At 35.5% G+C, this 15,338-nt stretch overlaps 4 protein-coding genes across 10 annotated transcripts in view; 1 reads left to right on the top strand and 3 right to left on the bottom strand.

Moving 5' to 3' along the window:
- The window catches only part of LOC119077216 (odorant receptor 43a-like), a 456,342-nt gene that overhangs the window by 409,574 nt on the left and 31,430 nt on the right, over positions 1-15,338 (bottom strand). The window lies entirely within an intron of this gene.
- LOC119076842 (putative odorant receptor 71a) overlaps positions 1-15,338 on the bottom strand; it is a 439,431-nt gene that overhangs the window by 393,910 nt on the left and 30,183 nt on the right. The gene's annotated exons all lie outside the window — the stretch shown is intronic.
- The window catches only part of LOC119076805 (FH1/FH2 domain-containing protein 3), a 75,706-nt gene that overhangs the window by 54,594 nt on the left and 5,774 nt on the right, over positions 1-15,338 (top strand). For 4 of the 7 annotated variants that reach the window (XM_037183771.1, XM_037183770.1, XM_037183775.1 and 1 more), the window contains 10 exons: positions 8,801-8,985; positions 9,114-9,337; positions 9,555-9,776; positions 9,867-10,279; positions 10,382-10,930; positions 11,272-11,467; positions 11,536-11,881; positions 11,947-12,093; positions 14,761-15,099; positions 15,169-15,324. In XM_037183771.1, coding sequence (XP_037039666.1) covers positions 8,801-8,985; positions 9,114-9,337; positions 9,555-9,776; positions 9,867-10,279; positions 10,382-10,930; positions 11,272-11,467; positions 11,536-11,881; positions 11,947-12,093; positions 14,761-15,099; positions 15,169-15,324 — 2,777 coding nt within the window. Of the gene's footprint in view, positions 1-8,800; positions 8,986-9,113; positions 9,338-9,554; positions 9,777-9,866; positions 10,280-10,381; positions 10,931-11,271; positions 11,468-11,535; positions 11,882-11,946; positions 12,095-14,758; positions 15,100-15,168; positions 15,325-15,338 lie in introns of all 7 variants that reach the window. The other 3 variants (XM_037183773.1, XM_037183772.1, XM_037183774.1) reach the window with 3 other exon arrangements.
- LOC119076836 (odorant receptor 94b-like) lies at positions 2,632-4,197 on the bottom strand. The gene is made up of 5 exons (XM_037183839.1): positions 3,483-4,197; positions 3,285-3,420; positions 3,128-3,227; positions 2,807-3,067; positions 2,632-2,749 (listed from the first exon to the last, which is right to left on the bottom strand). Exons 1-5 carry the CDS (start codon positions 4,135-4,137, stop codon positions 2,702-2,704), a joined length of 1,200 nt encoding a protein of 399 aa, XP_037039734.1. The 5' UTR covers positions 4,138-4,197; the 3' UTR covers positions 2,632-2,701.

Here is a 15,338-nt window from a genome sequence, read left to right on the forward strand (position 1 = left end):
AAAAGTAATACATAGAAAATTATCCGCTTCTTCTGTAGGTTTTCTTTGATTTAACAATTACCACGGTACAGAAACATTCGGTCGCAAAATGAATGGATGTGGAAGATGTTTTGCATTTTATATCATTTTGAGTTCACTACCGATTCCAAGATTATTTTCAATAGTTTAACTAACCAACGGAACCTATATAGGCTTTCGTGCTAATTTTGATTAAAATTGTAACTGAGTAATTTCAGACGACAAATCATTTTCTGTTCTATTTTGATAAACTGTGCAGTTGCCTAGGAAACTGCTTAAGTTCTAATGTACAAACTCGAACGGGATGATCTGGGTTCGGTTCCCGTGTCAGATAGTTCCACATGGTGTTTTTCTAGCGATTTTATCACTATGGTAACGTCCTAAAGTTGGTTGGTTGGAGTGTTTTTGGTGGCAGCAACGATCTAGCATACATTTAGGCGAGATGCTAATTAACGCCTAACTTTCATACAAAAAGTATTTACATACTTTGAGGCGTTGTTTGGGAGTCATGTTGGGGTCATGCTGGTGGTACAAATTACACTCGTTATTGGCCGACGTATATGGTCGTGTGGAGTGTCATTAGAAAGGTAATTTCATATTCTTTTAGGGCAAATAGGATCTTATGGGCGCTTTAGTAGCATCAACAATGAAATATGAGAAGTTGAAGCGTTTAAATGGTCATATTTCCAAACCTCCATACCCTCATATGAGACTATGAAATTATATTTCTAATGATACCTAACACGACCATGTAAGTTTCGTGTATCTCGTGTAGCGTGAATGAGTTTTAAACCCTGACAATACATGCAATTACCTTTCTAATACCACCCTACACGACCATTTACATCTCCTAAGTCTCTTGTAACTGAAATTTACATAAGAAAAGTGCATGTTTTCGGTTTTTGAACATCTTCCACTAGCCAGACAACCTTCGAAGAATTGTTTTGAAGGTGTTTTTGGCTTCTAGGGTTGAATACCTTTCTAGGTACACATAGAAAATTGAAAAGAATCCCCCCTTTGTTCGTTTTATGACTTTCTCAGTTGCGTTGATGTCCTCGAGCCAGCCAAATTTTGTACATTTTAACCAAAAATTAATTAAATTTATGAATTTTTGACAATTAAATTGATTCCTTAAATTAGGCGCTGGTTGTAGTGGAGTTTATTATTCGTAGACATCCGGTATTGTTTTCAAGGACTCATTCACACCACAACGTTATCATATGCAACGTTTGTGACTTCCAAATCGCGTGTAGCATAAACTTTCTTGGAAGTTCCATCAAATTCAATGAAATGTGTATAAGGTCACAGCGAAATGTGCCAAATATAGCGAATATAACACACGTCTGGTTATATTGTCGTTGTTTTGTAACATTTGTTGATTTTGTTAAATTAAATCATTAACGAGAGACACATCAACTTACACTTCTTTTCCTCTTATGCAATGTGTTTTGTGCAGAATAATTTCACTTTACAATTTAAGCGGTTGTGTTAACAAAGCAAAATACACTTTAGTCTGTACATAAATATCTGAACCAATGTAGATGTTACGTGGTTGTAGGATTTTCGATGAATTTTGACGATTTATATTCATCTGATGTCTCCGGCTGTACATGGGCGATACATCGTAATGTCTTTTCGTTTATTTATTCAAGCAATTTTTACCGATTCAAAGTTTAAATTATTTTTTCTGCTCGCTGTGATCATCCATATGTTTATCATATTTTAAAAAAAGGAATTTGAATAACAAAAAGTTATTTAATTACAAATTCATAGCCTGACTGCTATTGGAATGATATTGTAGAAAATGAAATTACCTTTCGCTATTACTTTCGCGAATGAATTTGCACATCGTTTTGGGTGGAAGAAAAATAACTTATCATAATGTCTGCGACAAATATTTGAGTTTTTTTTCTCGTAAGTTTAATTTCATTAACACAAAATTCATTAAAAATTGTAAAAACATTTCATCGAAAAATCTTCAAGTTAACACGATAAAACGTTCCAACAAAATTTTTCCTGTTTGATATCAGAACCTAATCTGTGTTCGTGTTCAACTTTCGATCTTTTTTGTTTATCGGAAATCAGATTTTTGTTTCTATTCAGAGAATAATATTTTAATTAGTCACGAATTATGACTGGTACCCGAAACAATAATCATATCTGCATCAATATTTTGAGTTCACCGTAATAAGCTCGGGTGGCTTGGAATAGAGTCGTGATGCTTTGTTTTTCCATTGAAAGTTAATTGAACAATATGGGCCATACTTCATCTATGATAATTTCTGCATTTTTTCTATATCTAATAAGTCACACGATTACTCAATACATTTCTTTGCGTTCTTTTGTTCGATTCAGAGAAAGCGAAATGATTCCGATGTCATTTGGATTTTAAACGGGCTGGTTAATAATCAATGATCGTAGGGCACGTGAAAGTTCTGTTCCTTCCGCTTTGTTTTTTTAAAAATATATTTCAAGTAAATGCAGTATGTAATTAAGTGTGTGGGTATTCCTTAGCTTAGAGAATGAACGCTACAAGCGACGAATCATCTGTTATCGACAATAACAAAAAAACGGTGATCTATGGGCTAGTAGCCCGTTGGGCTACACTGAAAGCTGAATCAAATCCAAATTTTTGTCAAGTGAAAGTGTTTGGCTGAAACCAGGTTATTGACGTGTAGTTGCACTATAAACTTTTCAATATGTTAAACATGCTGTAGGCACCATTGGCAATCTGGTCGAAATGAAGAATTTTATTGCAAAACTTCTTATATCGAATATCTTCAATCACCTTCACAAAAGTTTCCAGGTTCATTGGATAAATCAAGATGACCAGTTGTTGCGGTTGCTTCAACATTTCGGCCATGATCAGAACATACTTTTTACATGATTCAGTTTGCTCAATCCAATTTGACTCAAACAAGCAGTAAGATAATCGGTCACTCGAAACGGTAATGTCGTTTGCCAGGTACATAACCAAAAAAATATCGAAAATTCCATAGAGCAGTTCAACAACATTAAACTCTGTTTGTGCAATATTTCGGTTCGACCCCTAAATTTAGATGAGACCACGAAGTGAACATCTGATTTTCGTTAAGTTAATATAACTCACAAAGGCCAAACTGTAAACTGAAACGCAAATAATGATGCCGCTGGTTGTAATTTGGGCCAAAAATATGGTTGAGAAACAGGATCGAAATCGCTCTACTGTTCTGTAATGAACATCACATTTTAATTGGAAATCAATCTTAGAATGTACCAAGTCGTACTCGGTAACGTTTCGATGAGCTTTTACCAAAACGATTAAATTCTCAACGAATTTCTTACTTTCGGGTACCGAGCTTTTCTGGTTCAGTACTTTTTTCTTGAGTTTCTGTGGTTTCTTGTTTTTGTCCTGATTTTTGACTGTTTTAGAATACACAAATAGGGTTCTTAGAGAACGATTCGGTGGCTTTTGTTACAATTACCTTTCACTGTTGTCACACCTAAAGTTTTCAATTTATTTCCCAACAATTCGTATTCGATGGAATAATTCAACATTATGTACCAAACTAGTACATTTATCAAATTTATTACGCAGTACAATACTGTTGACAGCGATAAGAACAAATACGCCAACCAATAAACAATTTCTGAAACGTTCCACGTGAAGCTAATAAAAAATGGCAAACCTTTATCGGCTGAGAATATTGGCAGTTTTGTAACAATGACCAAAACAGCAGTTATAAATATGGCCAAACAATACGGACGGACGAATTTCGTAAATTTCGTTATATTTCTGTTCACTTGATCATATTCAGCTCGATTTACATTTGAATGAACAACAATCGGATCATTCAGAAATGCGAGAATTTCTTCTTTCTTGAACAGAAGGTTCAAAAATTTCATGTATACAACCGAAATCAAAATTGCAGCCTGCATTGAAAAAATCGATTCGTTCCGATCAACACATCGAAAAGCATTGATTGCAAAGAAACTTGGCAGCCAAGCACCGAAACAAGTGTAGAATAATCTCTTGACGATTTTACGGTAATTCGACTCCTCGTCACTTTGCCATATTCCACTCAGGTAAAATATTTGTATGATTTGCTGCAGCATTTCATCGCCTTCAATCGTAACCATTTTCTTAGAATTTTATTATCGACCGTTTTAACCATTTACTAAACTTATACTGATGGTTTAGGTACTAGTACATCCACTTGATTCTCTAACAAACGTAAAATAACGATTGTGGCGAGGAGTATTTGAATGACAAGCCTTTTAATTAAATAATATTGCCTTGTACACTTGCTTAGTGCTGATTCGAGCCACGTCAACTAAACGGTCAAGGGTCAAGGTATTTACAATACTTTATACTAAGTAAAAATTCATCAATTACTATTTTGTATAGCATGATAGAAAACAGGTGAATGCATTTATTGAATTCGAACTATCAGAAAAGGTACATCGCAGGATAACTTCCATATTTAATAGCTGCAAGTTCGACATAATAATAATTAGAAAAGAAGTTGAATGTCTTCGTTTATAATTGTCGTTGCTGTACGTTAGCTCTTTATTTACTGTTGTCGATAATAGATGATATATAGTGGTCTGTGAATGGTTAATATTCAATCTCACACCACTTTTTCTATCCCTTCTTTGTTTTTACTACAATAAATCCTCGATTTCGAATGCCACTAAAATACGAAATATTTTAATCATTACACATTATCTTAGACCGAGAGCCTGTGCCATGTCATTCCATCATAAGACCATTTTAAACTGTACCCAAGGAATATGTAATGACGAGGTAATGTCATACATAACTGAATCAGATGCGCAGCAACACTAAAGTTCGAAACAAACGTCATTTCTTTCAAAGTTGCAAAAATTGCACTTGACTTGAACCATTTTTTGTTGGCAGGACTCGCGTGACTGACAGGTCAAATATTTGAATTTTCGACTTTTCAGGCTTAGAAGACCATCGAGTTATTCTTGATAGGTGACACGTTGGTTCTGATGCTAATCGGCATGCAAAAAATAGATGCGCTTCCAGACATTTTTGTAACTCTATGAGGCAGACCTATGAACAAAAATACCTCCTTATTTGGCTCAAATACCTTCATTTTGACACTATCATGATTTTCTACAATGCGTGACTGCTGAGATATAAATTAGATCTGCCCTACCCTCGCAGGGTCCTTTTTAGGGCTAAAATGTAAAAGTCGTGGTAGTGGTACAGGTATGTGTTTCAAATCATGACCATATGATCGACTGATATATTCACAATCAGACTCTCTGTCTATATCTATACAAACTATTCAAAAGTCGAATAGAGCAAGTAGAGCTAATTTCCATCGTCATTCTCGAGTACATTTGCATATAATAGAGTTAGAAATTGTAAATAAAAGAAATCTTAAAATAATGACAAATAATTCGTTCTGTTTGATTCAAATTCAGATGAATTATATCGTATCGTAGCTGTACTGTATTAGAATTGAATAATAAGAGTAATGTCCATTATTGATCTGACTGTTTTTCAGAAGAAATCTTCAATGAAAGTTGTTTTTTTTTCAATCTCCTTTTATTTTTCGTATTCCACACAAAGAAAAATTCATTTAATCATTTCAACTATGTGTACGGTTTTTGTGCACAATGAAAAGATCATGAACTATGAGAATTAAAAAGACGTAGAAATATTTGTTTCATCTTCAATCTGGTGTTATATGCCATTCAAATCAAATCGTACCGAATAGACACACAGCACCACAGCACATTTGATTCAAAGCGCTATAATACGAAACGGATTGAAATCATTTTGTGCAGAAAATGTTACAATGTTCCTTTGTACCGAACGGCTCATTTCTGCGCTGTATACATTTTTCAATGGTAAGACACAAGAGATACATGTAATTGTTCGGTGCCATACAAATAACACACAAAAAAAGGCAGAAAAATAAATTGTAATACAGAAAATGAATAGACTCTTGGTAATGTAACGTTTATTTCAAATTCAAGTTCATATTATCTGATTATGCAATTCTCATTTCTGTAATGGTATAATAATGAAATAAAATGTTGTCTTAAGTGTTTTGCTTGTTATTGAATTTGTAACGCTAAAATAACTGATTCATGAATTCAGCAGGGTTTTTTCTCTTAAAATTTTAATCAAATCAAATGGTAAAGAAAATTCCAGGTTAATGGCTTTTATGCTTAAGCTAATTTACCATTGTGTGTACGAACATACTTAAAATGTGAAGAGTCCATAGAAAATATCTTGGTTGAAGACGATGATAACGTCATTTATTGTCTAATCGATTAATTAACTTTGTTATTAGATGGCTTTGTGGATTCTAATAATATTTCTGAATACTTAAAGTTGTTGCGGATGAAAGACATGCAAATATATTTAAAAAAAAGAAGAGATTGTTTTAATTACTCATTACCGTTCGGAATTTTCATATAGAATATCATCTTAAGTTAAGCATAAAAGAAAAACGAAATTAAGATGAAATTGTGTTCTGGTTGTGTCTCATTTAACACCGTGTTTGGCTGAATTGGATACAGAAGTTTCCATTGTTTTGGCAGAGTACTGTGACTCTGAGAAAGAAAACATAGAAGGAATTGAGATGGAAAAATTATAACAGTTTTGGTAGATTATGTTCGGACGAAGTCCTCATGATCATCAGCATTTATGTCCCTCCTTTACCTCTTCCGCACTTTTCCAATACCTAACACATGATGTGTCATTCTTGCTCTGACTCCAAAGATATAATCAAGGCATTGTATATTGATTTATGACTACCTTCACTTTCACTGACAGAATTGATTATCTTCAGCAACAACAACAGCAACCTTTGAGAGCTCTTAGCAGACCCAAAGACACATAGGCAAGGTGAAATGGGGATTTTAAGTTTACGAATCCAAATATGTACATGTTTGGAGGTCGCTATAAAAAATCTCCAGAAATATTTCCTATTTTGGAAGATGTGGTGGCTTTTAAATGATTCCACACAAAATTTGTTTAACAAATGAACATCTAGATTTTTCTTATTTTAGTATTTCGTTCTTGTTACAAGCGCGTGTCTAACCGAACTTAAGAAAATGAAAATCTACATTTTCATTTGTTCAACGAAATTCTTGTGCAACAAGAAATCACAACGACTTACAAATTGGAAAACATGTCGAATTTTTTCTTCCTGTAGCTCCCTAAATACAGAATTAAACCGTTTCAGGCGGCAAGGATTTGGCTAGTATTATTATCGGGTCTATTACTTCCATCGGTCAAAGTATTTTTAATCGGATGATTTCAAATCTTGTACTTCAATTTTTTAACATGCATTTACTATATAAAGGCTCATATATTACTCAGAGCTTTTCATTATTTTTGTCGTTGTTATCGATAACAGATGTATAGCACAGTATATGACAGGTTAGATGTCACTAATTTGCAATGGTCACCTTGTAGAAGCTTTGCAGCGAAATGGAAGATAGGATATTCGGAGTAGTGACTCTGGCGTGTATTTTCAAGTATTTTCAGCAGATCAAATTCATTTTCTACATTAAAAAGTTGTATGTGTCATCACTGTCGATATCAGATAACACATCCATCTGTAAATGGTTTTATATGCTACATGCGTCGAAACCGGTACTTTCGAACCACTTCTTTCGACGCTCTCAGCATGAGAAATCCATTACATAATTCGTTATAAAAGTGAAAGGTCACATCTTCGTTTGTTTCTTGACATCGACTTCTCCTCGGGTCAACATTCACACACGGCAACTAGACTTTTAAACTTTTTGTCTCTTGATATTTTGACTATTACTCAACTGGTCCACTAGGGACACAAATAGAATATTCTTTCAGACTTTCTTTGTTTTGCGTTGTTGAGTAATAATAGTGTCCGTTATATGGGAGGAATGATGAAATGACGAGAGATATGCATGAACTGAAAATTTTTTATTTGAAAACCGGTGTTGTGGAATTTCGCGCCGTGTCATTCACAATAGCCCACAAAGTGACATTTTCCTTATACAAAATGTGTCACTTTGTCAATTATTGTGAATGACGCGGCGCGAAATTTCTAGGGGCCAAGATAGATAGATAAGAGTAATCTACTAATAAAGAATTCATAATGAAAGGCATAAGACATTATCTTCACCTGGAAAAGCTTGAAGATCACTTGTCGCCTGATTTTTTGCTTGTCTATTTCTATTGTATAGGCTATACAATATATAGCTTACATTATGCATCAAAATAATTGCGACTCATAAACAATTGGATCCATTCTGTCTGTTGATAAATTATTTGAAAGTGCTCGCAAATTACGAATCAAAAGGTTAACTCAACATTTGACGGTCAAATTGAACATAATTAACCGAATGAGAACCGAAAACCAATTTCTATTTTAAATTGCTTATCAAACCACATTATGTGTACGAATGCGAATGAAACATTGTTAACAATTTCCAACTCTCGTAGGTAAATGTACCTGTAATAAACAGAGGAAAAATAAATAAAAATAAATTAAAAGCAACAAATTAAATGCAAAATAATCATTTTAAACTTATTTTAAAACAAATACAATTTACAATGGAAATAAAATAGAAAATTAGAATTTCTTTCCATTTTACCAATTTTATCCAATTCCGTAAATTATTCATTTCATTTTATGCACAAAAAAAGAAGACGAAGAAAATAACAAATAAAATCGAAAATTTCTCATGCCAATCGTTTTGCATTCAATTCGAAAATCAAATTAAAATTTTTATTTTTTTTATCTTTTGTTGTTTGTTTCCATTACAGATAAATTGTTAACATCTGAAGGTCGTGACTTAAGACGTGCCCTATTTTCCTTGAAGCAAATCTTCCAAGAAGACAAAGATTTGGTACACGGTTTCGTAGCCCTTGGGGGCCTAAATTGTCTGGTTCGCGTAGGAAGTGGCGCAGATCAGAACTATCAAAACTATATTTTACGTGCTCTAGGCCAGGTAAATAATACTTATACTTAACAAAAAGTCTCAACAACCATTTGTTACCGCAAATATGGTAAATGGAATATGTGTTTCTGTGTGCTGACTCTATCGGAAATCGTTTAATCATTTACCCATTCACGTAGGTGATGTTGTACGTGGATGGCATGAATGGGGTTATGAAGCATGGACCGACAATACAATGGCTGTACACGTTGATTGCCTCAAAATATAGACTAGTGGTTAAGACTGCACTTAAGCTGTTGTTAGTTTTTGTTGAATATGTAGAGAGCAACTGTTACTTGCTGGTGAATGGAATTCATGCAGTCGATGGGGCTCGCGGATCATTACCATGGTCGAATGTAATGAGGTAATTGTTTCGTTTGAATTTTTGTTTTTTTTTAATATTTTGCACACATACACACACCATTAGAGATTCAATTTCACATCGTTTTCAAAACAATTTTTTCAAGCAATTGCGCCATTAGAAAAAGCATTTTAAATTCATTGTTAAACAACATATTGTGGTTTTTAACCAAAACCAATAGATCTGAGTGAATAATTTTTGTGTTTGTTTTGTAACACAGACTATTGAAAGACTATGACAATGCAGACACGGAATTGTTGATTTATGCTACATCGCTCATCAACAAAACACTTTCCGGCTTAAGTGATCAAGATAGTTTCTACGATGAAAGTGATTACTTGGAACAGCAGGGAATGGAAGGCGTTGTTCAGCGATATATGTCACGACCTGGTACTGATCTAGATTTACTAGACCAATTGCAACTTTACGAGGCAGTATTAAAGTGAGTTTTTGGCCATGCCATGTGTTGTGCCAACGTACCTTGGTTTACAGTGCTCATCATCCTTCAATTTTTTCCCTTTTTATCCATCAGATTCGAAGACGGCGAATCGGAAGGCATACGCATCCCAGATAATTCAGTCCGGAAAACACTTCGTTACCGCGCCAGTAACGGCACTCAAAACGAAACGCACGAACGCCGAAAATCTCGTCGTCACAGTACGGGCAATTCACCGATGCCACCGCCAATACCACCGCATCCGAAGAGTTACACTGTACCGGCTCAGCAGATCGTTGATGAGGACAGTTCCAGTTCGGCCAATTCGGGTGAACTGAACGATGTTTTCGGTATTGCGAAAGGTAATCGGGACGGAGCCGGTGTGACGCCCGGATTGAGACGAAGGCGTGAACGTGCCGAACGACAGAAAACGTTTATGCGCGAACAGCAAGAGGCTGCAGCGTCTGGGGTTAGACCATTCGAAGAACGACCAGAAGAAAATGGACACGGTATGTGAGACATTTGCTTTTAACTTTGCGTTTTGTTTTTTGTGTTTTTTTTAATAAATTTGTTGTTCATGCCCATCCTGTCCATCACTATACTAACATCAGATTCATTTGTGACTGCATCTACTGTAAATTTACGCAATGGCAATAACACTAAACCGTTGAATGGAGTGTCTGTTACTGCAACTAAACCTGTGATCTCAACAAATAAAACCGATTCGACCAACGGACATGGTTACGATGAAAATGATTTGGTCAACGGTAGCGTCACCAAACCCCATAACGGCTATGTCCGGCAATGTTCCAAGTCGAATGGTAGTAGTGAATTTGAAAGCCAGTCGAACCGTCTGAACACATTGTACAGTCAAATTAGTAGTGCCAAAAATGGCTTCAACCATTCGACCATTTCAATAATAAATCCCAAAAAATCAATCAACGGGACAGCCAAATTGACCAATGATAACCACATCGATTGCAATGGGTCCACGTCGAATGGAAATGGTACCATCGAAAATGGAGTGGTCAATGATAATAAAGCGGCGATAACGAATCGGATTGTGAGTAATGGAAATGGGGTATCGAATTCGCATGACGACGGTGTTGATGTTGAAGTTGTGTCGAATGGAAACGGATTGCCCAAATCCAAGTCAACAGGTACGATGAATGATTTTTGTTTCTTCATAAATGCTTCGCGAGCTCTTAATCCCTTTTTTGTTTTGTGTTTATTTGCCCCTTTTTGCAATCATTGATTCCAATGACTGGGAATCTACCAAGCTAACTAAATCGAGCACCTAAATAACTTCAATCGATTGCTTGCTTTAGAGATCAAAATTTAGTATCCCGTCGAAGTAGGATCGACATTTTTCAGGAGTTTATTTTCTCAGTCCTCTGCTAACGGACGACTCAAACAAAGACAAAATAAACTTCTGCAAATGCACCGATTTTAGCAGGCTGTGTTGCGAAAGAATCTAAGGCACCCAATTTCTTTCAAGTAGAATCCGAAAATGAAGACAAAAAACTTCTGCTGCAACTGAAACGAGACCACACAGTAAAAGATTTGACACAAAAGCTCAGCAATTTGCCGATGAGCCCGCAAGAGGAAAAGCCAAATCGCATCGGTGATATGTCTGGACTGATCTCGAAAGCCAAAGAAGGTTTAGCTAAAAGTAAAAGCAAAGGAGACATTTCTCGGTAATGAGCAATTTTTGTGTGTAATTTCCAAACTGTCGGTTAATGGCTACCTATTCGCATGATCACAGGTCACCAAGCGTCGATCAAGAAATCAAAAAGCACGAACCAAAAAAATCGGAAAATGAACTGCATTGGGAAGAGCTAGTCAAGAGTATGTCTCGACCGTTGCGGTTATGCGATCTAGACTTCACCGATTTGCAAATCGAAGACGATGTAGACGATTTAGCGCCACGCAGCCTTAACGGTGGCCCACCACCGCCACCGCCAATGGGAATGTCTGGAATTATGATGCCACCGCCAATGATGAATTTTCCTCCGCCGCCAGTGAATCATATGGCACCTATGCACAATAGCCACAGCCAAAATGATCAGAACGGGGACGTGAACGGAACGATAAAGAAAAATAAGAAAACTGTGAGTGGGAGAGTGGCGTTCGTTCGATTTTGTTTGAATTTCAATTGTTGTTCCGTGATGTTTAGGTCAAACTTTTCTGGAAAGAAGTGCGAGATGATATGTTGCCATTTTCTGCTGGTAAAACCATTTGGGATGAGCTGCCAGAGACTAACATTGATGTTGAAAAATTGGAGCATTTGTTTGAGTCCAGGGCCAAGGATTTGATGACAAAGGTAAGGAATTGTTGAATTGCATAAACTGTCTCTCGATGATGTATAACTTTCGGGTTTTTGGGTTTCTACGTTTTTTATAATGAAAAATTTTACTTTGGCATTTTTTACATTTTCTAATTCTATTTTTTGTATTTTGTTCTTTCTGCACATTATTTGTCTACAATTAAAACGGATTCTTTCTTGTAATTAGGAGGTGAGTTCACTATAACTTCAATGTTTTTATTTATTTATTTCCCCTTCTCTATAAATGTAAATATTATTCCCGTATAACGTCCCAAATGATAGTTACGTAGTCTTGTGTAGTATAGAAGAATAACCTAGATATATCACACGTTTTCCCCCCAATTTCACTTACAGTTCGAGGTAGTGATATTTGAGCATGAGTTTGCTTTAGCTGTACACATACAAAGAAAACAACTTATATGGTTTTACCGCTACCATGCGTGTGCTTCAACCGTTTTGTTTGTATGAGCTGCAAAACAGCTGAAGCAAATTAATGCTGAAATATCACTTCCCCTAACTGTAATACACACACATGCACACATTCAATAACGAACCTCATTTTGTGGCCTTGATATTGGATAGATTCTCTGCGATGGTAAACACTCTCTAGCTTTCGAAATTGAATTCACTATTTCGATTCTCAAATAAACAAGTAATTTTGAGAATCGGTGAAGTTTTACTCCAAGTTTTGTTCGATACGGATGGACCGGTCATAAAAGCCTCTAAGCGTAAGAAAGATGCTTTGCTTTTACTCTCCGGTACGAGCTGTATATCTAACATTCAGTGTATCATACATCCCCGATCTGCTTGATAATGATCTAAAGATGGTTTCAATAGATAAAGAGCAGATAAATTTAGAGTGAGAACCCCCTCGTCTAAGTGTTACAATCCTGAGTTACTAAGAATAGTAGAGAAATGGGGGAAATTATGGAAAATGATACGAAGGTGATTGTGTTACTAAGACCTTGGGCGAGGAACACATTCACCCGAGTAAATCCATTTTTATTTTCTCATAACCCCATCGTATGCTATACTCAATGAAGCAAAACAAATTTTCGCAGCATGAAATAATTTTCCTATTTATCCCGCGCACCCGAGGGGCATATAAACATTCAAGAAAAATCTTTCGTTAACAATATTCTACAGTTTGTTGAAAATCTCCAAAAAAAATCCTTAAAAATCACAGAAAATCCTTGAGGATCCACGGAAAATCCATAAAAATCATGTAAAAATGTGACATTTTGCTTGCGGGTCGAAAATCGTTCTTTTCAACGAGTTTCATGAACTTTCCTCGCAATCAGCATGTAAAATCCATTCCATAACTCGTGATAAAAATGAAAAGTATTGGTTTCATGCAGGGCCTATTTTTGCGAAATATATTTCTCAAATTTCTCAAAAATTTCACGAATTTATAAAATATTTCTCAAATTTCATAAATTATTTCTAAATTATTTGTTGAAATAATTTAAGAAATTTGAGAAATATTTTATAAATTCGTGAAATTTTTGAGAAATTTGAGAAATATTTTTCGCAAAAATAGGCCCTGGTTTCATGTGTTTTTGACCGCGGTTCAAAGACAAAAATTAGAGTTTTTGTGTGAATTTTATTGATCCGATGCGAAGCGATAAACACGCGAAAACGAGAATTTTCATTTTTATCCTGAGTTCTGTAAAGGATTTTACATGCTTTGGAGTCCAAAGTAAATTTGCTTGTTTTCCCTAGTATATAAAGATCCTTTCAAATTGACAAAGAAAATCCTTTAGTAAATCCCTTTGCACTCAAAGTCAAAATATTCATTCGGTTGACCGGGTCAGTTTGGGTTTTCGGTGAATTCGGTATCAAATGAGTTCGCAATAAATATATTTTTGACAATTTTGAAACACAAATTATGATTCCACCCTATGACAATCACATCGTATTTATCACGCAGAAGATTGTTCTTTGTTCTCCACCCGTTCTATCTAATACCGTTTTTCATAAAACGGCTGATCAACACAGAATACTTTACTTCGCTACCTAAACAATTCACCAAATCTCCACAACAATTTTTCCCTAGGTTTTCATCTAACAGCTGAGAAAGATTATTTTCCAATGATTTATTCAACGAAGAAGCTGTGTAAGAGGATTAAAAGAACCTATTAACTATTTTTCTATTACCTGTTACGAGCGATATCTAATGCAATAGATCTGTTACCTCTTATGTTGAGTCGCTAAGTTGTCGTTAACAGATGATTATCGTTTCTTTCGTTATAACTTTTCCAGTTGGAATTTTATTAACATTACCAACAACTGTGACTGGTTTGACAGCTGAAATAACCTTGAAAATTGGTTTTATTGAATTTCTTTCAAACTGAGGTTAATGATGAATTTGCGGAACTAAGATATTGGCAATCTAGTACTTCGTTAAATATGATGACGATAAAAGCTTCAACAAAAAGTGAAACTTATCGATTTACTCAACGTCACCTTAGTGTCTAAGAAATGCAACGCGTTTAAGTCAATAAATATCTTTGGTCGTCCTGTGCTATTTTCACTACAAAATATTTTCTTTTCCTTCCACACACTCCGTTTCTATCACATGGATATTGTAAATAACACTCCACAACACTTCAACATAATTTTTAATTCGATCATGTCGCATAATCCGCCCTTTCATTCCACCAGAAACAACAAGAACTGAATAAAAACAAAGAAATCATCGTTCTGGATCACAAACGATCGAATGCAATAAATATTGCAATGACCAAACTACCACCGCCTCGTGCCATCAAAGCTGCCATCCTCAAAATGGACGCAACCGTTGTGACTCGCGAAGGTATCGACAAATTATTGAACATGTTACCCACGGACGAAGAACGCGGCAAAATTCAAGAAGCTCAAGTATTGAATCCCGAACTGCCATTGGGTAGTGCCGAACAGTTTCTGTTGACATTGTCTTCGATATCGGAATTGGCTGCTCGCCTGAAGCTTTGGGCATTCAAATTGGACTTTGAAAATAGCGAGGTGAGTCGGAGTTCAGGTGTGTGACGTCTGTGGTTGGCCTAATATTTTGCGTTGCTTCGTTTTCTTTAGAAAGAAATTGCTGAACCACTCATGGATCTGAAGCAAGGCTTAGAATCGTTACGAAATAACAGAACGTTCAAATTCATATTGTCCACTCTCCGTTCAATCGGAATCTTCCTCAATGGAACACCAGTCAAGGGATTTCAGATCGAATATTTAGCAAAGGTAAACGTTCGACT

This window comes from Bradysia coprophila, unplaced genomic scaffold, assembly GCF_014529535.1.
Source record: "Bradysia coprophila strain Holo2 unplaced genomic scaffold, BU_Bcop_v1 contig_232, whole genome shotgun sequence".
In the NCBI taxonomy this organism is placed as follows: Eukaryota; Metazoa; Arthropoda; class Insecta; order Diptera; family Sciaridae; genus Bradysia; species Bradysia coprophila.